The sequence below is a fragment of the Phaseolus vulgaris genome, chromosome 6, assembly GCF_000499845.2.
Source record: "Phaseolus vulgaris cultivar G19833 chromosome 6, P. vulgaris v2.0, whole genome shotgun sequence".
In the NCBI taxonomy this organism is placed as follows: Eukaryota; Viridiplantae; Streptophyta; class Magnoliopsida; order Fabales; family Fabaceae; genus Phaseolus; species Phaseolus vulgaris.
In genome coordinates, this window is record NC_023754.2 from 24376090 (window position 1) to 24401054 (window position 24965).

Below are 24965 nucleotides of genomic sequence, written 5' to 3' on the forward strand. Positions count from 1 at the left end.
AACATAAGGAGTTCAAGTTAAGTGATTTCTACGACAGTGATTGGGGAGGTTCAATTGATGACATGAAAAGTACACATGGATATTGTTTTAGCCTTGGATTAGGGATGTTTTCATGGAGCTCAAAGAAGCAAGAAAAAGTAGCTCAATCCACTGCTAAGGCAGAGTTTGTTGTTGTATTGACTATTGTGAATCAAGCTCTCTGGTTAAGGAAGATCCTGACTGATTTAAATCTTGACTAATTTAAGATAGAAGATTGGAGTTTGCAGTTCAAAAATCAAGAAGGAAGGTTAAATAATGTATTTTTTTGTAATTGCACGTAAATGCACGTAACTACATGTGACTTTTTATTTATTCTATTTCAATTGTTGAATAAATATTGTTAAGTAACTTCTGTTAATGGATATCTTCTTCTGCTTTGTTCCACTTAATATATTTTTCGCCTCTGTTTTATTCCTTTTATTTTGTTGTCTACCTTTTATTCCTCGAGTGTTGATATATTAACAAAGTTAAAAGTAAAAACATACATTTCACATCTCAATAAATTAATATTTTATTCATTTCCATTTTATTTTTTAATTCAAAATATTATTATATTAATATAAGTATTTGTGAAATATATATGTTTTTCACTAGTCTTAAAAGAAATATTTTCCTTATTCCTCAACACCAACACAACTATTAAAAAACTTGTCCTTTTATATTTGGTTAATCATTCATGCGTGAAAGCTTCTTCTTTCTGGTCCTGTTCATTCACTCGTGCATGGAGTGTTGAGCTCCTCCATGGCCCCAGATGATTTTATTTCATGTCATGGACAAGGACAAGGGACCCCTCACCAATCCCTTCAGCTCAAAGAAGATGGGCTAACCATTATCAAAAAGTCTCTAATTACCACTAAGAAACACCAAGATAGAGGACACAAAAAAATTAATGCTTTGCTTTTGCTGTCAATCTTAACAGCTAGCAAGCAGAAGATGTATACCAACAACTGGGTTTAGCCAAACAAAACTAGTATTTATCAACATAGCCAATTAAGGACTGAACTTTTACTTCAAAAAATACAATATAAACCAACTTTTCTATAAACAAGAAACTCTTTATATGTTAATCAGAGAAACTCTTTTATATATTTGTTTCTTTACCTGCATAAACTAGTTTAAAAGTGCTAATGAAAATATCTTTAAAGAAGTAATTTCATTGTATGTATTTAGCTTTAAACATGTTTTTAGGTGTAATCTATTGAATGCGTCTGAAAGTAATGAAAAAGATAGATGTGGAGGAAAAAAGCTGAGGAATATCAGAAGAAAATGTATAAAGATGATGTGAAAGCAATATATTTGGTTGATTAATTGTTGGTCAAATCCAACCCAAATGATGGTATGACTAAGGGATCATGTTGATTGGCATGATGAAGTTGATGATCTGAATAACACATGATCATGATAATGGTGATCATTATCCTCAATTTCTTTTGAGTTTGTAAATAAGATGTTGTTATTGTCATACAATGTCCAAACCAATTTAAGAACCGACCATGTGACTTTCCATGAAGATTGTCAGTAATTTTTGTTTCTTTATTATGCATGCACCACTTTAATTGATGTGCTTTTCTTTTCTTTCTAAACTTCCTCAGATTATATATACATACACTTTTCATTTTCATTTGTAAAATACGCATTACAAACAAATTATCAAATAGAAGAAAAAAATATTTTTAAATTAGTTTTTATTATTGTTAAATAATTTTTAAATTGATATGTAATTAACTATCAAGGTTTTAACTACCAATTATTTAGATTCTAAGTTTGGTACCAAAAACTTTTGATTGTTAATTAAATATCAATTTAGAAACTATTTAATAATAATATAAACTAATTTAAAATCCAAAAAATTATTTAGTTCCTAAAATAGTCTCTAATTTAGTCACTATAGCAATTAATTATTTTTTGTCTGTGTAAAATTGATTTCTATTATATGATGTTCTTGTAGTGAGGGTTTAGGATTTAGAATTTAAGATTTCTAACTGGTTAAATGTTTTTTTCTATTTTTTTAATTTATAATAAATGCTCAAACTTCTTAAATTAGTGAAATAGTGAGGTTTAGATTTACACTTTAATTAGTACGTTAATAATACTAATGCAGTTCCAGCTGTCTTCCTCTCACATCTTTCATTTTTTTATCCTTCATGTTTTGAGAAAACCCTTCTTTTATTCAAAAAGATTTTCTCAAGAAGAACTTCGTTATAAATTGTTTTAAACAGAAAATAAATTAATCTAAACCCTTATTAAAGTAATTTATGCACAGTCCTCAGCACTGGTTTTTGAAATTGACAATTATTATTATTATATATTCACTAAAAGGAAACTTATAACTTTTTTGTTACATCAATTATTGTTGTTATTATGAGATGTTAAAACAAATCGATGAGATCGAATGCTTTTAGCCTTTTAGAACAGCTTCATGCTTCCATATCTTCTGGTTTAGGTCTCTTTTTTTTCATTTTTTTTTTTGGATTCATTATCTCATTTTATATCACCATTTCCCACTTCATTATTTTTTATTTTACCCACGCGGCTTCTCTAACGTATAATAACTTTCATAATCATCATTCTTATTATTATTATTATTTAAATAAGTGATAATTGATTATAAATATACTATAACTCATTAAATAAAAATAAATGTTAAAAGAGAAAAAATAATTAATTATCATAATGAACTAAATTATATAATATTTTAAAAATTAAAAAAGTTATTTGTATATAAAATAGTTTCAAATAAATTAATTTTAAAATTATTATCTAATTAGTTATCAAGATTTTAGATATCAGCCACTTTATATTCAAATTTGCTAGTTAAAATTTGGTAGTTAATTAGATACCAATATAAAAATTATTTATTAATAATATAAATTACTTTAGATATTAATAATTTTTTTAGTTTCTATAATAATATTTAATTTAGTTAATATACTAATTAATTATTATTAATTATTTTTTCTAAATTTGATTTCTAGTTAATCATCTGCTTCGTTAATGCATAATGGTGGGGAAATAGATAGCTTAAAAATGATTATTTTCTATAATGATGCTATAGACATGTGTTTGACGCTTAAAAAATCTGATTATAGCAATTAATTATTGATTATTATGTGTATTTATGTGAAGTATGAATTTGAAACTTGACATTTAATTAATGGGTTGCTTTGGTAATTTGTGAAGATAGATATGGTGAGACATGGAAGAAGAATTAATATGAATAAGTGTGGTGAAGCTTTAGATAGATGCATGGTAGTAGTCAAATTCTACTTCATCATAATGGGTCCCACTACTTTTAACCAAATTAGGGTTCTTTTGATACCCATTTCAGCAGACAAGTACTTTAGTGCATAATAGAATGTTTGACAAGCTACAAACTAACTAATTATATTTTTTATTTATAAATAACTATTTCTTCAGACAATCACATCTTGTGCTTCTTTCAATGCTTCTATTTCAATTTATTCTAAATCTTGTGTTAGGTTTCATTTTTATTTATTTTTTTTATCAGTCTGAAATAATAAATAAAAAAAAAAGAATCACTTTAAGGGTGATTCAACCCTTATACATACAACTCCAAACAAAAAGAATATCTCATAACTCACTAAAGACTACTATAAGCAACATCACAATACCACCTACTCAAGCTAACAGTTGTTCATAATAAAAAACAGGCAAGTTCTCAAGACACCAGCCAAAATAAGAAAAACAAGTATAATCACATTTGAAAGTTAACCAAGACCAAACTTTTAGTTGAACAAAGGAGAATATCTCTATATGATCAACCACTCCTCCTTTAAAGATGTACTTGTTCCGATGTCTCCAGATCTCTCCAATAACCGCAATCCAAATACTTCCCCAAGCACCATTAACATTTGTGTTAGGTTTCATGAGATGCTATTTTTAAAGAATTTCGTCATTTTAGTAGTTGGTTTCTTTTACGAAACTGTTTAACCTTTGATTACTTTTAGAATACATATAAATTAAGCCATTGAAAAAGTGGATAAAGTTTCTCAGAATTTTGTTCCATAGTAAAAGATCTCCGAAACATTTTATCTTAATTTGAATGTTATTAAGTAAATCAATTTTTTGAGTCATAAAAGTTATTTATCCAAATATAATGTTATTATAGAAAATCCATAAAATCAATGCAAGCATAAGTACTCAATCTTTGATTTCAAAATCTATCAACACTTTAAAATTTTCAAATTTAAACGAAAATAAGTTACGTGAGATTTCTATGTCTTTTAAGTTTTAATATTGTTCTTAGAATTCTTTTGAACGTAGTCTATAGTAGTCCACAAACAAATAAAACAATTAGAGATATCACTACTACAAAAAATCATTAAATATATTTTTTATGACTAAATCACAAAAATAAATTCATATATTACAGAAATAAAAGTATTTACATGAAAATATGTTAAAATATAAATTATATTAACAAAATAAAGTGATCATTAACAATCAAAGATGAACACAATTTATATGTAGGTGTATAGTTATTTCATATGTATAATTTTATTAATTGTAATTTAATATATTAGAATTATTATTTTCTCATATTTATTACAAAAAAATACATTGCTGTTTAGCAAAAAAAATATATATGTTAAAATAAATAAATTAATAAAAAATTATATGAAAGTAGGGATGACAAAACGGGTTGGACCTGACGGGCCGGGCTGGTGGCCCACCATCATTTATGCGAGGATTCACTTTTTGAACCCGTCAACCCGAATGAGTCCAGCCCACCAATCCATATTTTTTATTTTTGACACTTTTAAAGAGGAATCTCAAGTTTTTAGAATAAAAATTTGTGGTGGTCAATGTTTTATATAGAACTTTATTTACATTAATTTCATTAGAATATTAAAAATTGATTTAATTTTATTACTTTTTCTTATATTTTTATTGTCCAAAAAGTGATATCAATTATTATAACCAAATAAATAAATTTAAAATAAAACAATTACAAAAAAAGAAAAAAAAAGTGATGAATCAATTTGCTAGCCCGTCAACATGCTTTATGACATGACCAATTATTATTTTCGACTCGCACGACGGACCAATGATAAGTCGGGACTAAACAGGTCAAACGGGTTGGATAACCCATTTTACTACCAGTAAAAGAAAGTCAAGGACATAAATGATAAAAGAGTAACTAATTTTATTTTAAACTTCAAAAATATGTTAAATATAAACAAAAATATGATATTAAAAAATAGAAATTTATCTATGTTAGCACATTAGATGTAAAATATATGATCTTAATAAGTAGTTTGACCAAAATAGTAAGTATAAGGGTAAAAAAAGTGGATGTAAAATACCTTAAATGTTTGGGTAAACTTAATTTTTTATTTCAATGAGATAAAGTAAGCTAGGGCATTGGCTAAAATTTAGTAAAAGAAGTTTCTTAAAAATAAATTATATATATGAAAATAGTTATCTTAAAATTGTTTTAAAAAAAGTTAAAAGTAGCTACAATTGTAATTAATTATTAAATAATTTAACTTTTGCAATGATCCCAGATAGCCTGCGTGTTGGTCTAAAAGTTGGACACAGAAAAGTTGTGTGTTGAACCATGTCACCCTCACCTCTGTATTAGGCTATAAGCGCTGTTTGTTTCAATGATTATAAAAAAGTGCTTATCTATTCCGCTGCTTCTCCATATCGCTTCTCTTTTTTAATCTATTCACTCTTCTGCTTCTTCTGCTCTATTTGAGGATTAACATTATCAACCATATTAATTATAAACTTACTCAAGGATTATTTCAAATCAATTTTAAAATTTAAAACTAATTACTTTTTTCTGTCATTGAACAAGATTCATCACTGTTTCAGTGCTTAATGCATAAGAAAATTGACCAGAAATTATTTTTGACAGAAAAACAAATTTAACCTTTAGTAAATTAACCCGAACTTTTTAAAAGATAAAACTCGAAACTTAACTCCAAAATAAGATAAGGCAAAGTACAATTCTCCCTCCACCTCCATATCTCTTCTCCCAACGCCTCCATATCAATTATAAAAAAAAGTTAGTTTTAATCTTTTTAAATAATTTCACATTTTTAAATAATCTCAGTTACATCCTATACCCTCATACATTCCTTTCAGTCGCAACACTTTCATTATTTTTCATCATTTTCCATCCCTAACGTTTGAGAGAGCGGTTTCATCATTTGTTGGCAAAAAGATTCATTGTATTTGACGTTCCCCAACACAAATATATTTCTCTTTAATTTTTTATTCCATTTTTGCATCTCACTAATTTTTTTCTAGGTTTTGTGACTTCCAAAAAATGAAAAAATAAAAATAAGTCAACGAAAACGCAGTCACCACTTGTAAAAACACCACAAACTTACTTAAACCACCAACCACTACCACTTGAAAATGAAGAATGCATCACACTTTCCACCATACTCAAAAGGACATTATTGAAATTAAAAAAAAAAAGTAAAGAGGTGCGGGAGGTATGGAGGTGCAAGGGCAAATTCTCCCTGCACCTCCATATCTTTTCTCTGCACCTCTATACTTTTTTATAATTCTAACAATATATTGTTTAGTATAGTGAAGAGTGTGATGTCTTCTTCATTTTTAAGTAGTGATGATTGATGGTGAACATTGGTGATTGAAGTAAGTTTATGATGTTTTTACTAGTGGTGACTATGTTTTTATTCACTTATTTTATTTTATTTTTTTAGAAGATACAAAACCCAGAAAAAAAAATTCAACGAGATTAAAATATGGAGTTAAAACTCAAAAAATAATTATCTTAAGGAACAAAATTTTAATTAGGAAAGAATGAAAATGTTGCATTAGAAAACGAAGTATAAAAGTGCAAGGTTATTTACAAAAAGGAGATTTCGTTTTATTTAAGGTTATTTAAAAAATTTAAAACCGACTTTTGATAGGAAATGTTAAGAGGAGGGAGAATTTGACATAAGATAAACAAGATAAATGAATGAAAGTGAATTTAGCCTATTACGATCAATTTTACTGGTTAATATACTTTTATTCACGTGAAGAAGTGAAATTAACAAAATGTCAGCGAAGAGAAAAAAGTTAAATGCAGACATGAGGTACAAAGAAAGAAGCAAAAGTAACGTACACATTCAACATGTCCCATATAGAAGTTGTGACTAGATTTTTAAATTAAAATTTAAGTCTTACAACAGATTTACATTAAAATATACTATAAAATGGAGATGATTTTAAATTTAAAACTTTAGTTAAAAAATATTTTTCCAATTTCAACATAATTCAATTAAATTTTTAAGTTGTAAAAAATTGAAATACAAATAAAAAAATTACAAGAGTGCAAATTTTATAAAAAATTTAAATGGAAACAAAACTCATAAAAATGATGTGATAAGATGAGACCCATTTAAAGTAAAATAAGATCTCATGAGAGCATATAAAATGCTCTTAGAAAGAAAGAAAGCTAACAAGTAAGAGACTCATGATGGCTAGGAAACCTTTACTCATTAAAATAGATGGAAGAGAGAAAGGTTAGATAAGAGGAAAAGACCACAGCTAAATCATGTTTGCCATGTGCTGCTTTCACCGCAAGATTTTCTCTAAATGCAAGCTAAAGATGAATGCTTGAAGCTAGACAAAAACACCAAAGCGTGGGAACATCGAGTTTAAGACAAAACAACACAAGATGTGGCTTTCTGGTCAATCCTTATTAGTGATGGCATGTCAGTATATGCACAGTAGAAAGAAAATACTGACAAACCACTACTTAATGTCTCCATACAAAGTTAACACACCATTTAGCATGAACCTGCTGTCTTTTAGAGTAAATGGGGGAATGCAATCCAAATAATCAATAGCTCTCTGTGGCTATGCATTAAAACAATTAACTCCAGAAGACAAAAGAAGCATACAACATAATCTTTGCATGTTTTCAACTCCCTATGATGTCATACTCGTACAGAGCTACTACAAAAGTATCTCACAACCCAGTCTGTGTAAGTTCAATGATCACCCAAACAAGTCGTCATCATCATCATCATCTCCAACAATGTTAGGATTACTGTCTGACTTCCCACTCCCTTCATCGTCCTCCTTATCTGGTACTCGTTCACCAGTACTGAGTGCAGGTGAATATGCCCAGGAAGATCCAACTTTCATAGATAATGATTCTCCATAAAGGTCATCATAAATGCCGGTTTTAACTGGGGTTTTGATCTTTTTTAAGACTTCTTGTAGTTTATCAGTCACACCTTTTGGGGACGAATCTGCCTCCTTGGCAGAGGTCTGCTCTTTCCCTTTTGGTATTACAGTTATCTGTACAAGAGATTCATATTTACCGACTAGACTTCCTTCTTTGACACCAACTGGACCAGGTTCTGTTTCTACGTCTGCACCATCTGAAATTCCAACAACCTCAACTAACTCTCCCCCAACTTGATCCCTGAAGGCAACTCTTGTTTTCTTAATTCTCTTAGCCGGTCTTTCAGATTGATAATCTTTAGTTCTGACACTTGCTGAGCTAACAGACTCACCAGATTTGGACACTAGATCAGCCTTGTTGATACCATAACGATTCAGTAGCGTATTATAAGCAACAACAGCTTCTTCATCAGATGGATCAGGTGGCGGTGGGAAATTAATCTCTGCTGGTGGTGGAGGACGAGGGAAAAGAGCTGCATCATTCTTTCTTAATATGTACGCTCTTGTTGATGCAGCAAACCGCAAAGATTGTCCCACTTCAAGCTCAACTGGTGAATCCTTAGTCAGCCTCTCATTTGCAACAAATGTACCATGTGCAGACCCCAAATCAATTACATATACGCTGTAATTAAAAGAAATTGTTAATACCAATGAATCACAATTTGCAAGGGATTTTCACTTTTCACAGAACTTAATTAAATCCAAAAAGAGAACAACTAATCCATGAACTCCAAAACATGGCATGTGTCAGCCACTTAACGGTGAAAGATAATGATTTATTTTCCTTTCAAGGTCCCCTGAGGTTCAGACATCACTCCTAAATTTTACAAGAACTGTAATTACCTTCATTTTTTGGAATAACTAGTTGACAAAAATTAACTTGTTTGAACAAGGTTTGAGACAGTTTATTCAGAATATGCAATTCACAAGAATGTCAATGATATTTATATCCCAAAGTTAGTGCATCCATTCTAGTAAGGTTAAATTTGCAGGAGCAATTTTCTAACCTCCCACTCTTGTGAGGAATAACGGCAGCATGTTGGCGAGAGACAGATTGATGATCTAGCACAAAATCACAAGTCTGGATTTGCCTCCCAAAGATATTCCTCCGTCTGTCCAGATTAATCCGGTCTAGCACCTGACCATCCTTCAAAACTTCCAGGTAAAAGACACCTGGCCGTGGCTCAATCGCCCAATCTGGTGGCTGCCATGTTGACTGCCCTCCCCCAACCTGAGTGGCCTGCTGATTCTGCCCCAACAAGGGGGCTGCCTCCACTCCTACAGTCTTCTGAGAAACCTGAGACTGTGGAGGCCAAGCAGAGCCAACTACTTTACTAGGGGGTTGGGCACCATTTCTGGAAGCTGATGAGTTGACAGAAACAGAGAACGGTTCCAATGTCTGAGCCTTCTTAAATCTATCAAGACCCGACGTAGCCCTTCCATACATTCTCTTCAAATGGACTTAGCACATGAGCTCCTTCAGCTCCTTCTCAGTATGAGCTCAAAAACATGTTGCATCACAATGCCACCATGACATCAAAAGGAACCAATAAAACAAGCAACGTTTAAAACATACCTTGAGAAAATGCAACAAAGCTCTCTTTGCACATATCCTAAAAGGTTGTTGAGGGAAAAAAAACATCAAAAACACACCTTGTGTGTAAGGGGACCAAGAAATGACAACACAGAGAATCGTTGAAAGGATAAAAAATGGCACATGGTGATTATAAGCCAAATGGGTAACTGAAAGCAAGATCGCTTGAATGAATCTATCCTAAGACAATAACATAGTATTAATCTGCTATAAAATTGGGGATAAATCTAACAATAATTGTAGTCATTCAAAAGCAAATTGAAGTTTAAGTACGAAAGTGTAATCGAAATCCAGAAAAAAGGAATAATTTTGGTGGTTTCCTTGGTGAGATGGGGAGTTGGAGAATCTTACCGATTAGGGTTTTAGAACGCTGCGTCTTTGAGGAGTGGACAGAGAATGAGAGACTAGGAGAAATGCTGAATTTTCCATAGAACATAACAATCAACTGTTTTTTTTTTCTACAAAAATTGCTCAATTAACATATTTATAAATTTTAATTAGAATTTAATTAGCACTATTTTTAAGAGTTTAATTTTTATATATTTATAATATAATTATTTTAATCCATGATAGATTGATATATCCATGAAATCATGTGACCAATACAAATAATTGGTGAGAACTTATTAAACTACTACTAGTAAAAACCAATTACAAACAGGTAGAAAATAAGTTTGGATCATTATAGTTTTATTTTTATTGAAAAAAATTAATTTAATTTAAAATGTTTTAAAAAGAAATCATATACATATTAATAAAAATTATAAATCAATAAAAAATATTATTATTATTATAAAATTATGTAATTTTATTATTTATATTCATATAAAGCTTTTTATATCTTTATATTATAATTTATTTGTTTATTTTATATGTAAATTTCTTATTATTAATGCATACTAAGTATTATTATATATTTGATTTGAATTTTATGTTGATTTTCAACATCGAAAACCGATATTCTATTCTACTTTTTTAATATTAGGAAGTCTTATGGAATATTTATTTTATATATTATTTAATTATTAATAGTTTATTAATTATTTGAACCAGTAGAGAGAAAATAATTATGTAATGGATGTGATAACAGAAGAAAGAATAGAAAATTTTACGTTGACAGAAGAATCAAGAAAGGTTTTCATTATCTCTCTTTTATTTTCTTGGGTTGCAGTCATATAACATTAAGTCTATACTTCTGATATAGATAGTTCTTGTTTTTATTAATAGCATTTTTGTATTCATTCTGGCTTGTTCAACATTAACATTACTTCAGTCTTATCATTCCCATTTTGGTTCTGAACACTAGCACACCAAGAATATAACAAACTGGTGTGACATCTTAATAAATTTATGGCAAGTTTAGTATATTTAATTAACACTATAAATAAACAAAATGTAACACTCTACCTTTAAAACATTATTGTTACAGTCATCTGTGATCCAGTTAAATATTTTAATCAATAAAGTGTCATTACAAGCAAGTGATTTGTTGACCCGTCTAAACAACAAACTGTCTAAAAAATTTAATTTTCTGTAAATAATTCAGAGGATTTAATAGCAATATAAACGACTGAAAGATCAGTATCTCAGTGTACCAAAAGTAAATAATGCAAGTAAATGTTATATTTATGATTTCATATCATACAAGAGTTCTTTCTCTTAGTCTTATTAATTGATTGTTTTCCAACAATTTTCTACAAGTTTAGAATATACTTTCTTGTGTGTTTTATTAAACTTTATACACTCTTCTCAAACCAGAGTAGATGAATGCTCCCTAAGAAAATCAGCAATCAACAAATTCTATATGACATAGTCAGAAGGCCACAATATAATGAATATTTTCCAATTCTAACAAATGAATCTCTACAAGGAATAAAGGACCCGAGCTTCGTGTTATGACAGTCTCAGGCTTACAACATTTCCTATATGACCAAACTGCAACAACAAAATCTAAAATTTGAATATTTGAATTGCTAGCAACTGTAGTTGGAAATCTGGGTGAGTATCTTCTGCCAGAGTCAAACTAGTCATGTACAGTGGAACAACTGGTAGCCTTTTCTGTTGGTATCTAGTTATCTGGTTCAAAGAATAGAGTTGTTAGCAAGTCAGCATATGACAGTAATTTTCAGCATCAATATAAAAGTTCCCCCAACACTAGAAGGTACTTTTTTTTCAACTGATATTTTCAATGAAGTTAGGATAGTGACGGGAACCAACTCCAAACAGCACAACACGAACCTTATGGTCTGATGCGTCATATATTCTAGTGCAAGCCCACTAACTGATATAACATTTTTGGTAACAGAATTTCATCTAGCTCCAATACTTGTTTAAGCCAAAATCCAGGAAGATTCATTTGCTATTTTGGTGAAGCTCCTTCTCAGCAAGAGCAAAGGTCACATTTAAACGTTCCTGCACATTTTGTAGGATGTTCTTTGTAAGTCTTTTCTGATTCTTTGAGCTTTTCAGCCATTCCATTCCAAATAATACTTGCACTCTGCATCCCTTTGCTTTTGGCGGTAAATCCTCAATTTGGTACCGAAGGTGTATCTGTGTGACATATAGGAGACAATTAGGTAAAAACAAATAGAAGGATAACAAGAACAGGAAATCACGAAAAACAAAGATATAACAAACAAGCACTGAAAGTCTAGAAATATGCTACACTTGGCTAACTCACATTGAAATAATCACCAAGAGGAACTCCATGAAGGTTCATAAGCTCTTCCACAAGCCAACCTTTTCCATCTGGAAGGGGAGATCTCTGCTGAGTACTTGTCACTTCACCTTTATAACTTGAAATACGCTTCTCAAATTTGTAATATACAGCTCTCTCGGAGATAAGACTGTTCTCCGATACCCACGGAGTATAAGAATAATTAAGATAACCAAGCTTTTCCATGACCCGACGGTCCAACTCACCCCCACTAAATATCTCCATGAGGTAACTTGCCTATATTGATGAAAGGAACAGAACTATAATCAAACATGAACATTTGAAAAGTTGTAAAGAAATGATGAATAAAGATCCAATAATTTGCAGTTATGGAAATAATACACAACATGCACGGATTAGTGCATGTTTTGTGTGTTGTGAGAGAGAGAGAGAGAGATTACAGGAATTGAAAGAGAGCAAGAATATATCTCAGACATGCTAACATCATCCAGACCAAGGAATGAGCCACTCTCTTCACTTATAAGGCTTTTGCTATCAGATTGTTCTTCAACAAACTCAACCTTCTGTTCAGGACTCAAAGATCTGGCCTTCCACAGAGCCATGATGGTCCTACATCACCCAAATATCTTCTTAGTAACATGTGATATCTTCTATTCTATTTTAATTTTTATTACTACACCTTAATTTTTTCTATATGCCACCATCTATAAACAAGAATCTCATGAGTAGATGACCAAAAATATAAGCCTCTCAAAACAAAGGTATTATTTTTTGGTGGTTAAGAAAACTTTCACACCGAAATCTATGTGGAGATTAGGACAGTTGAAAAGCAACTAGATTTGGTGAAAGATAACTTGGAAGGAAACACCTCCAGATATTTCCAAATTACAAGCTCTCATTTCCATTATTCATGTACTGTACAAAAAAGTTACCAGAACTTTGTCACCATTAGACAAAATCATCATAATGACATGGTTCTTCATCATATTTCATTACTACTTAACATGATCTTCTATTATGACTGAGTAATACAAGAAATGAAAATTACAGACAAACAAATGCAATTTACTTCCACACTTTACTCTTTCAACTACATGAAATTACCATTTATATAAATTTGATTGTTAGGTAAGCTCTAAACAAAAAGAGTTGAAATTCTGAATTTCCAATTCTCACACTTCAACACCATACATTGTTCAAATCAAACAGCCTCACTGCATTAGATTCAAAACACACAAATAAATCAACAAAAAGAAAAAATTGTAAACTCAGGGCAAATAAAAAGGAGAGACTGAACACAGAATAAGAGAGGTTTTCATAAAAGTTGCAGATATTTAGGAAATAAGTTATCTGTCAGATGTTATATAATTCCCCTTTTCTACCTGTGTGCAACATTGAAAGACACAAATGACTGAAAATAGAACTTCAGCCTGCCATTTTCATCTTGTGTTTTTGCACCATGCCTTGCATCCACACCTCTACCCTTCCGGAGAGTTATGACGATTATTGGACTCCCCATTGAAGAAAATGTAGGAGGAATGACCTGAATGTCTTCAATATCTTCCCAAAGGAAAAAGAATCTTGTCTTCGTTCCAAACAAATTTGCATGAAATCCAATAATTCTTGCTGAAAGAAATAGGCGGCCCTGCAGAAAAATATTCACAATTTGATGAGATGATAATAAAGAAGCACGTACCAGTAAAATCCAGAGTAGAAAAATAGACCATGAATTTCAACATCACACCTGCAGGGGCATTTTTCTTTTCAAATGACAGGTGAAATCATTGATGAGAAATTCCTCAATTGGAAGCCCAAAGAGTTTCTGAAATGCTGAATTTGTTTGAGGAGACCGCAAATTAATCTACAATTTTTAAAATAAAAGAATAAGCCGAAAAGAAAGGTGACAAAACAGGAGTACAATACAATAGGGACAAAGTGTTTGTCGTACCTTCTTCCCGACTTCTTTCTCCATTTTACTTAAATATTCCTTTGCAACATTGCCACCTTTAGTGTTGTCTAAAAAAATTCTTAGGTGCAACTTAGACTGACATGCCAAAGACAACTTTCCTTCAAGGGGAAGCCATATATCAGCAAGATCAGCTATGTTTGCTTTCAGAAAATTAATTTCAGCATGTCCTAGAGATTCGGCGTCATCAAAAGGTCCATCAAAGTCATAAACAACGACATCCATCACAGAAGGAGGATCATCCATCGCATCAAACTCAAATATTTCTGCAAAGATAGACAGTGTTCTTAACGGATAAAAAAATCATATATAACATATCCCATGTGAAAACTAGAGTTACGTATTACACTACTAGATCACTGGATTCAGATCAGGTAATTACTCACCATTCCATATAGGATTAGATTTCTGGAACTTGATTGAACTAGTTCTTGTTTTCCCATTGCAAGTAAACACTACATATGGATCAGACAACCCACTAGAATCAACAGAAGCTAAATTGCTTCCTTCAATTAAGGCAACAGTTAGCAACCACCCATTTCCTTGTGCTTTTATTCCATGATCACTACCTAATATTGGAGTATCAAGAAAAGTCAATATAATCACAGACACATGGGCATTAAATGAAGCAAATAGGCAATAAACAGTTAAAAGACATGAGTGACAAACTCAGGGTCACTTGATTAAAGAGCCACACTAAGTGAAAAAAAAAAAAAAAAAAAACCAAATTGATGAAATGTGGAGTATCTTAACACTGAGATTACCCTTTTGAGCTCTGGCCTTTATGAAGCGTGAGATTATACCCAACATGCGTTCACCTTGAAGAACGAAGACAGCACAGAAAACAAATTCACCAATTGAATCTGGCAAGTCCAACCCACCAAACTCAAGCCCTTGAATGGTGCTGGGTGCAGCCAGCCAAATGTGAACAAGAACATATAACCCCATGAAAACTGTCGTGAATACTGTGAAATTAGCAAAATACTGCACTGCAAGCCTCCAATCAGATTCAGGTTCTGCATGTAATGACGCCAAAGCTTGCTCCTTATTGGAACTAAGGTCAGCAGGTTTAACAGTTTGGGATAACAAAGTGGCATATTGATCAAAGCTTTCTTTAACACCTTGCCGAGCCCCATTTTCTATCATTCCTTTCATCATGGTGCTCTGTAAAAAATTCATTCGCCATGATACAATCAGACGTGAGCATTGTTCTCCTGTAGGCAACTCCAGTCCGGGTGTGACTACATAGAGTATTTCTACCCTAAAGGTACTCCCGTATATAACATCAGGAGTGCTGACACTGGCTAGAACAGCAAAGTTCTTGCCATCGGCTTTTAAATATGTGTGTTCCTCATAGGCTTTGACAGCCTTAATTAATTTACTAGGAGCCTTGACATAAGAAACTAATCTTTTGAAGATCTTCCCATCATTTTCAAACTTCCAAGGTCCTATTTCCAGTTCTGTACTACCCTGTACCTCTGCCAATGACTTGAGAAAATTTGAATCTGATGAAAATAGCAACTCATTCAAGTCTTCTGGTGCAATAACATATTGTTGATCAATAAACAATCCCGCTGGTAAATTGTTAGGAATTCCATTGCCTTGATCTAAAGACTGTATTTTTTTCATTGTTTCTTCAAAAGTCACATTAGAGGACTGATCTTCATCATTCATCTCACTAACTTCAACTTTGTTAATTTCAGATTGATCAAAGTCTATGCTTCTGTGGGTTGAATACACATCAGAACTCTTATTAAAAATTTGAGCAATTCTACCTGTTATTGTTTTTTGTGTACCAGATTTTTCATCCTTAGCAGATGTAATTTCTTCGCTAGAAGGGGAGGACGGGATTGAATGGCCCGGGGATGATCTTGAAGGTGATTCTTTTGTTCTTGAATGTGATAATAGATCATCACTACTACCATTTGACTCCATGGATGCATTCTTTTGTGAAAAATATATGCTCAAACGAATCTCACCTGCCAGGAAAAGGTAAAAAGAAGCCGAAATTTAAGTTCAAGGTAAACAACAATGTTTCATATATTCATGTTCATATATTCATGTTCGAAGTTAGTGAGCAGATTATTTTCCAGATGGTGTTTAGGTGGATAATATTTCAAGTATGATCCATATTCCATAGTCTCAAAATAGACATAATGCAATTTACACCATTTTATCAGTCCAACTTTACCCACAAAACCAATAAAACAATAGTATAAGTAGTTTCTGTGAAATTATTAAACACGTATCATTTCATCTTAGGAAGAGTTTGAAATATTACTACGTCAATTTGGTCCTACAATGATACTTTTTTTCAAAATCAAGATAGTCTAAAAGTAGATGCTCACTAGCAACAAATTGATGTCACGCAATGACATAAAATTGTTTGCGTAGAATAGTGCCAATATAAAATAATCAAACAACAAAACTGCTAGTTGAGAGGGAGAGAGAACAAACATAGTCCCTCAAAAGTTAGGTAAAGAGCAAACTATTGGATAAGGTAGAGGAAAGTACTGTTCAACAGCTTAACACACCAGATTCCTTGTTCTTGGACTTCTTGCTTTTGGGTTGCAAAGAATACCAAGCAGTACCAAGGGACTTGATCTCCTCCTCAAAAACAACTGAAATTGGCAACTTAAGTTGACCCACAAAGTCATCATTGAAGAACTTATCTTCATCCATAACCGATAAAACCAGCTCCTCATTAAGGTCATCCACCCTAAAGCTATACTCCTCATTCCACTTTGGATTCAAATTCTTCTTGATCACTTTGGTCCGGAACCTCTGCTTTCCCAGCTGCAGCCTCACGTACGGATCACTCAACCCATTAGGATCCGTCGGTGGCAAGTTCTTTGCTTCGATCACACGAACCACAAGCTTCATTACCACGTTCAAGAACTCAAAAGGGAACCAGAATCAAGAATCTTAGGTAAAAAAAGTCAACTTTTTTAACCACCCCGAAAACTGCGGGGCACCCTAGAAAGATCTTCCAAAAGGGTAATGCAGTTTATGACAAAGCTGTAGAAAGAATCAACTGAAAGTCGAAAATTATGAATCAAACTGTTCCACACAACTATAATTCTTCAGCCAACAGAATAAAAACCAAGCCATGAATCAGACACAAACATATGGAAAAACAGAAATCTTGGTTGGGCCAAAAGAATCGTTGATCTGTGTTGGAAGGAATTCAGAATTAAATTTCTGCGACGAATTAAGCGTGAACAGCTGGAACAGTTGAGAAAGAATCAGAAGACTTCGTGAACTACCAAAGCAATAAGGGTATGGAAAAAGGAACAAAGATTTTGAGAGAGGATAATCACGAAGTTACTGATGGAATGAGTGATCGAGACTGGAAGAGAAATGGGATTTTACATAAAAAGGAAATCAAGTTTGGAATTGTTATACTTTTCTCGTATTAAATTGACAAATTCTGTTCAAGTAGTAGCCCCCCCTAAGGGCAAAGGCTTAAATGATTACTATTTATTCTTAAAGAAAAGTCAATATAGACTCAGTAAGGTATATAATTTATACATACAAAAAGTATGGGTATACATCAATTGCGTATTTCCTTAACCTTTGTTGGTTATGATATGGTTGAAGCAAAAAAAAGGCTTGCAACAAAGTGGTTATGGAGGTGTCTTTGGGTATTCTGAATTCTTCATGAAATGCGTTGGCATTGCATGTGAGGGGCCGTCGATGGTGATTGAAAACGAGTGAAAATTGTAAATGTCCTTTACACGTTTTTTCATTCAATTATCCACTTCTTTCTCTAGGGTTGTGGTGAATACTATTGAAATTAACAAAATACTGCAGTGCAATCTTCCAATCATAGTTTCTATTCATGGTGTTTTGGAAAAAAATTATTGGCCATGATACAATAACATTGTTCTCACTTGTATGAAACTCTAGTCCAGTGTGATTATTAATTGTACCTCTCGTACATAACATCGGGAGTGCCGATACTGTCTAGAACATCAAAGTTCTTGTCATCATATGTGTTTCAAACTTTCAAGATTTAAGTCTTTTGATGCAATAACATTAGAAAATTTCATTGCATGTCTTGATCTTTAGATACTGTACTTTTTTCATAGTTTCTTCAAATGTCACATTAGAGACTGATCTTCATCATTTTTCATCTCACTAACTTCAAAATTTCAAATTGGACCAAATAGATGATTCTGTGGTTGAATACATATCAGAGTTCTTAATAAAAATTTGAGCAATTCTAACTATTAATTGTTTTAATTTTTACCAGATTTTTCATCTTAGCAAATGTAATTTCTTCACTGCTAGAACGAGAAGACAAATTTGAATGACATGAGAATGATGTTGAAGGTGATTCTTTTCTTTTAGAATGTGATAATAGATCGTCACCTTCAAGAACAAAAGAATCACCTTCAAGATCATCCCATGTCATTTAAACTCGTATTCTCGTTGTAGTAGTGAATGAATTACATATGTTAGGATGAAAACTCTGGTAAAAATAAAAACAATTAACAGTTATAGTAGCTCAAATTTTTAATAGGAACCCTGATGTATATTGAACCATATAATCATCTACTTGGATCAACCTGACATTTTGAAGTTTACACGAAGAATGATGAAGATGAGTCTATAATGTGGCATTTAAAGAAACTATGAAAAAAATACAGTATCTGAAGATCAAGGCAGGTAATGAAATTCTCTAATGTTATTGCATCAAAAGACTTAAATCTTGAAAGTTTGAAACACACATATGATGGCAAGAACTTTGATGTTCTAGATAGTGTCGGCACTCCCGATATTATGTACGGGAGGTACAAATAATAATCACACCAGACCAGAATTGTGTACAGGAGAGAACAATGTTATTGTATCATGGTCAATATTTTTTTACAGAACACCATAATGAAAGGAATGATAGAAACTGAGGTCGACAAAGTGTTATTACATACAACAAAACTTGAATTTGATTGGAAGCTTGCAATGCAATATTTTGCTAATTTCATAGTATTCACCACAGTTTTCAACTATTAATGCCCATGTGTCTAATTATATTGATTTTTCTTTAATAAAAGCACAAGGAGATGCCGTAACTCAACTCCTTACACATGTTTTATATAATTTCTTTCTCGTTAACAACATTGTGTTTTGCAAAAATATTTGAATTTGATGCTAAGATGATCCTTTTGCTTTGTCACATTAAAAGGTGACAATGTTGCAAAAGAATATTTAAGTAAATTCCTTTTTCAAATTTGTATCTTTCAAAGTTGCACACAGGTAGAAAACCATAATCATATAACATCTCACAAATAACTTATCTTCTCTATATCCGCAACTTGTATGAAAATATCTCTTATTCTGTGTTCAATTTCTCTTCTTTCTTTGTCCTGAGTTTAAAAAGAAAACAGCAAAAAGTAAATCATCCATCAAAACCAGGAAACGTCGCAATGAATTGTAGTCAAATAAAAAATTCAAATACCGATCAAAATCAATTCTTCCTATATTTATACTTTCTTTATTCAAAGATATATTTAAATTAATTAATAATTAGTAATAACATACATATTAAATGTAATACTCTGTTCGTCTTTCTCTTCCGCGCGCAACACCTCTTCCATGTAATATAAATAGTTAAATATGGTTTAAAAATTGGTTCGAATTTTCAAATTTTCATGTCAAATTTCAAATTTCAAATTTTAAATTTTAAATTTTAAATTCCAATTTTTATTCCTAAGTTTAGAACGGTAGAGATGAAAGTGAAATAATTTATGCTCCTTCCAACTACCATTCCATACCTAAGTGTGTTTTATGGGCTGTGACTTTGACAGAAAACAAAAATCCAAAACTTTATTTACAAAATCACTAAACTCACTACTATTTATACATCATTAGATTTCAAAATCATTTAATATGAGAACAAAAAATATCTAAATTAGTTATTTTTTTTTGTACAAATCTCAAGAGGTAACCTTTAGCTGCCAACTTATTAATATTTTATCACTAATTAGTAAAACAAAAACTACTTTCATGTTCAAATTAATTTTGAAACATTAATTGAGTATTATTAAAATGTGATCTCTAAATTAATTATAAAAAATCAACCATATTTCACATTTAAATTGTAAGTATAATAAATATATAATTATATTTATAATATGACTGTGTAGTAATACTCAACTTAAACTATAAAATATATATTATATAAATGAATAGTTATATAGTTGTATTAAACATGTTTATATAACTTTAAAAGAGCATATTAAAAAGTTTATTCGATTATTTTTCATGTTATCGTTTATTATTCAATTATATATATAATAATATTACACAATATGTAACAAAATTATAATATCACATTGAACCTAAAATTGTAACACGATATGTTTATGAATTTTTTTATTATATGTTGATTTGAAATTGAACTTTGTATAATTAAATTTAAATTTTAAAGGGTATGAAATATGATACCCACCGTAACTTTTGTACTATATTTGTACTTGTTGTGTGACGAGCAGTGTATAAATATTTTTGTTTTTTCAATATTTATAAAACATATTTCTGATAATATAAATATTAGTATAATTGTTATGTTTTTATTTCTATACCATACAAATATATTTTTTATTCATTATTAATATTTTCATTTACATTGCATTTATTTAATATACATGGTTACGGAGGACATATATTTGAAGATTGTAATTTCAATATAAATATAAGGTTTATATGATAGATATTAATCAACAATTTTATCATATATAGTATATATTAAATATTTGTAGGAACATTATTTGCACTGTGATTATTTTTCTATTCTAGATCATTTAAAATTTAAAACTATTTAATGTTAATTTAAATATAGTTTTAAAGTTTTTAAAAATTCATTTAGCTATCGGGTCAGGTTTCGTTACGAATGAGAGCTATTTAATGTTAATTTAAATTTAGTTTTAAAGTTTTCAAAAATTTATTTAGTTGTCGTGGTTCATGTTTGATTACGAATGAATGAAAAAAAAAATTAATTATGTTGAAAAATAAATAAGAAATAAATTAAATATTAAATTATTTGGTAGAGTAAAACTGATGAGAAATAGAGATAAAATATTTTGAAGGTTATGTAATGTAATTTATTTGATATAAAATAAGAAGAGAGAGAAATTAATACAAATAAATGAGATTAATTGCTTTTTAGAAATTTTTTCATAAAATATGTAATATTTTTTTTTCTACATCTTTACTTTACAAAAATAAGGATTAAAATGTTCAGCTATGGTAGTATGAATCAACTCGAATTGACCACTAAAAATTAACTTAGAAAATAAATTAATTCAATTCTATTTAACTCGTTTTGAATTTTTATAATCCAACTTTAATAGATTATTAAGGTAAATTCACTAAATTTTAATTTTTTTAAAAATATTTAAATAATTTAAGATTGGAGATGCTAGTTTTAAACATTTTATAAGAATATATTCAATGCATAGTAATGATCATGATTCTAAGTTTAATATATGAATTATGGAAAAAAAATTACAAAAGTTATATTTATAATAAAGTATAAATAAAAATAAATAAAACTTACAAGAAAATTTTAAAAATATTATAACTTATTAGAATTCTTTAATATATAGATTTTGGTCTAGTCCCATATTTTTTATTATTATTATTATTATTTTAATAATATTTTTTTATGTGATAGTAAATGATTATTGTTACTTAAGGTGTGAGTTGAGATGTAAAGTAGTATAGTGAAAGTTTTTTATAAAAAAAAAAATATTATAATTAACTCATACTCAAATCATACATTAAAAACACATAGAAAATTTGAAACAAAATCAACATTTAACTCATTCAACAAAATTAAGAATATAAGTAAACAACACTGCAAATTTCTCATTTTTTTATATTTAATTTAGTCACATTTACATATGATAGAGCATTTCATGTTTGTCAAAAAAGTGGTTAAGCAATAATAATTTCTCTCTTTTCCCGTTCTCACAGTGTTAATGTGTATTTGGACAGATCTTTTTCTCCTTCCAGTGTGGTAATCAGATCTATCATCTATCCTGAAGCAGTCTGGAACTCAACCTAAAAGAAAGAAAAAAAAAAAAAAAGCAAGATAGTCACATTTAAGCACATTAAATAGAATAAACCCACATAATTTAAACTTGGACACTTTAACTACCTCATTGAACAAATCAAGAAGATCAACATAATATGATTTTTCCCTGAAATGATTCTTAAGAATGCGTGGCATATAGTTTGTGGAACTTGATTGAACTATCTTTTTGTGCACCCGAGTTTCTAGGTATTTTCTAAAAAAAATCATTAACCATAATACAATAACATTGTTTTTACCTGTATGTAACTTTGGTTCGGTATAATTATTATTTATACCTTCGTACATAACATCAGGACTATCTAGAATATCAAAGTTTTTCTTTCATGTGTTTTAAACTTTCAAAATTTAAGTTTATGGTACAATAATATTAAAGAATTTTCTTGTCTGCCTTGATCTTTAGATGCTGTATTTTATTCATGGGTTCTTTAAATGTCACATTAGAGACTCATCATCTTCATCATTCTTCATGTCACTAACTCTAAAATTTCAGGTTGGTTACTTCTGTAGGTTAAATACACATCAGAACTCTTATTAAAAATTTGAGCAATTATAATTGTTAATTGTTTTTATTTTTACCAAAGTTTTCATTTTAACATATATAATTTCTTCACTGCTGGAACGAGAATATGAGTTTGATTGGCCTGGGGATAATCTTGAAGAAATTATATATGTTAAAATGGAAACTCTGGTAAAAATAAAAACAATTAACAGTTATAATTGCTCAAATTTTTAATAAGAGTTCTGATGTGTATTCAACTTACAGAAGTAACCAACATAAAATTTTAAAGTTAATTACATGAAAAATGACGAAGATGATGAAGCTCTAATGTGACATTTAAAGAAACTATGAAAAAAAATACAGTATGTCAAGATCAAAGCACGCAATGAAATTCTCTAATGTTAATGAAGCATAAGACTTGAATCTTAAAAGTTTGAAACACATATATGATTAAAAAAAACTTTGATATTCTAGACTGAGTTAGCATAACTGATGTTATGTACGGAAAATACAAATAATAATCATACGTACCAGAATTATGATATTGAAACTTGTATTAAAATCTTTCTTGTTCTCTCTTTAGTCTTTCTTCTTTCTTTATCCTGAGTTTGAAAAGAAAACAACAAAAAGTAAATCATCCATCAAACCCAATAAATTGTACCATCAAAATCAATTCTTCCTATATTTACACTTTCTTTATTCAAATATATATAAATTAATTAATAACATACCTATTATATTTTCCGAGGAGAGTCCCATCTTCCTCCTCCAACGGACACGGAGGAGTCGCGAACGCAGCTTGTTATACGCCGCGCGCTGCACCTCCTCAACTCCGACGAGCCCCACCTCTTCCGACTCCGACTCAGACGTGCAAGCGTTGTTGGCGTCAACTATCTCCGGTTGTCGCTCTGGCCGAGACACAGGAACTTGCTCTCCTCGCCTTGCTCAATCTCGCCTTCAATGACCGCGCTAATCTTTGTATAATCTTTGTATAAAGCTGTTTCCGCACATATAATAGTTATATATAGTTCAAAAATTGGTTCGAATTTTAAAATTTTAAAATTTCAGCAAATTTTCATTTCAAATTTTAAATTCGAAATTTTAATTCAAAGTTTAGAGCGGTAGAGATGAAAGTGAAATAATTTATGCTCCTCCAACCACCATTCCATTCCTAACTGCGTTTTATGGGCTGTGATTTTGACAGTAAACAAAAATCCAAAACTCTATTTACCAAATCACTAAACTCACTACTATTTATACATGATTAGATTTCAAAAATTATTTAATATGAGAACATTATGTTATATGAGAAAAAAATATATAAAAACTAAGTTAGTTATTTTTTTGGTACATATTTAAATTTATAGTAAGAGGTTACCTTTATCTGCCAACTTATTAATATTTTATCACTAATTAGTAAAACAAAAACTACTTTAATGTTCAAATTAATTTTGAAACATTAGTTGAGTAGTATTAAAATGTGATCTCTAAATTAATTATAAAAAATCCAACCATATATTCACATTTAGATTGTAAGTATAATAAATATATAATTATTTTTATCATATGACTGTGTCACATGTTCAACTTAAACTATAAAATATATATTATATAAATTAATAGATAGTTATATAGTTGCAATAAAGATGTTATATTTCATCACATAAATCGAACTATATAATTTGTTTATTCGATTATTTTTCAATGTTATTGTTTATTATTCAATTATATACATAGTAATATTACAAGTCAAAATATAATAAGCAAAAATGTTAAAAAAAAATTCGATTTTTTGAATGCTTCTGTTAGACAATTTAGAATATAAAATTTAGATTTCAGATATGCAAAATTTATATTTCGAATTATAGAATTTAAAATTCAAAAATAAAAAATGTTAACTTTCAAGTTTTA

At 30.1% G+C, this 24965-nt stretch overlaps 2 protein-coding genes and 1 long non-coding RNA gene across 4 annotated transcripts; all 3 read right to left on the reverse strand.

Moving 5' to 3' along the window:
• Positions 1 to 7705: 7705 nt before the first annotated feature.
• LOC137832111 (protein phosphatase 1 regulatory inhibitor subunit PPP1R8 homolog) lies at positions 7706 to 10289 on the reverse strand. The gene is made up of 3 exons (XM_068640117.1): positions 10163 to 10289; positions 9225 to 9830; positions 7706 to 8839 (listed from the first exon to the last, which is right to left on the reverse strand). Exons 2-3 carry the CDS (start codon positions 9662 to 9664, stop codon positions 8026 to 8028), a joined length of 1254 nt encoding a protein of 417 aa, XP_068496218.1. The 5' UTR covers positions 9665 to 9830; positions 10163 to 10289; the 3' UTR covers positions 7706 to 8025.
• Positions 10290 to 11591: 1302 nt separating this feature from the next.
• On the reverse strand, positions 11592 to 17892 carry LOC137832112 (C2 and GRAM domain-containing protein At1g03370). 2 transcript variants are annotated; one of them, XM_068640118.1, is made up of 10 exons: positions 16989 to 17892; positions 15219 to 16433; positions 14841 to 15023; positions 14437 to 14720; positions 14233 to 14349; positions 13871 to 14133; positions 12929 to 13097; positions 12492 to 12764; positions 12050 to 12361; positions 11592 to 11887 (listed from the first exon to the last, which is right to left on the reverse strand). In XM_068640118.1, the coding sequence occupies exons 1-9, from the start codon at positions 17335 to 17337 to the stop codon at positions 12164 to 12166; spliced, it is 3051 nt and encodes a 1016-aa protein (XP_068496219.1). In that variant the 5' UTR covers positions 17338 to 17892; the 3' UTR covers positions 11592 to 11887; positions 12050 to 12163. The 2 variants fall into 2 exon arrangements, with proteins under 2 accessions (XP_068496219.1, XP_068496220.1); XM_068640119.1 differs by having other exon boundaries at positions 16969 to 17846.
• A 4411-nt stretch (positions 17893 to 22303) lies between these two features.
• Positions 22304 to 22785, reverse strand: LOC137833139 (uncharacterized). The gene is made up of 2 exons (XR_011084684.1): positions 22619 to 22785; positions 22304 to 22521 (listed from the first exon to the last, which is right to left on the reverse strand). It is a non-coding gene; the product is annotated as an uncharacterized lncRNA (long non-coding RNA).
• Positions 22786 to 24965: the final 2180 nt, after the last annotated feature.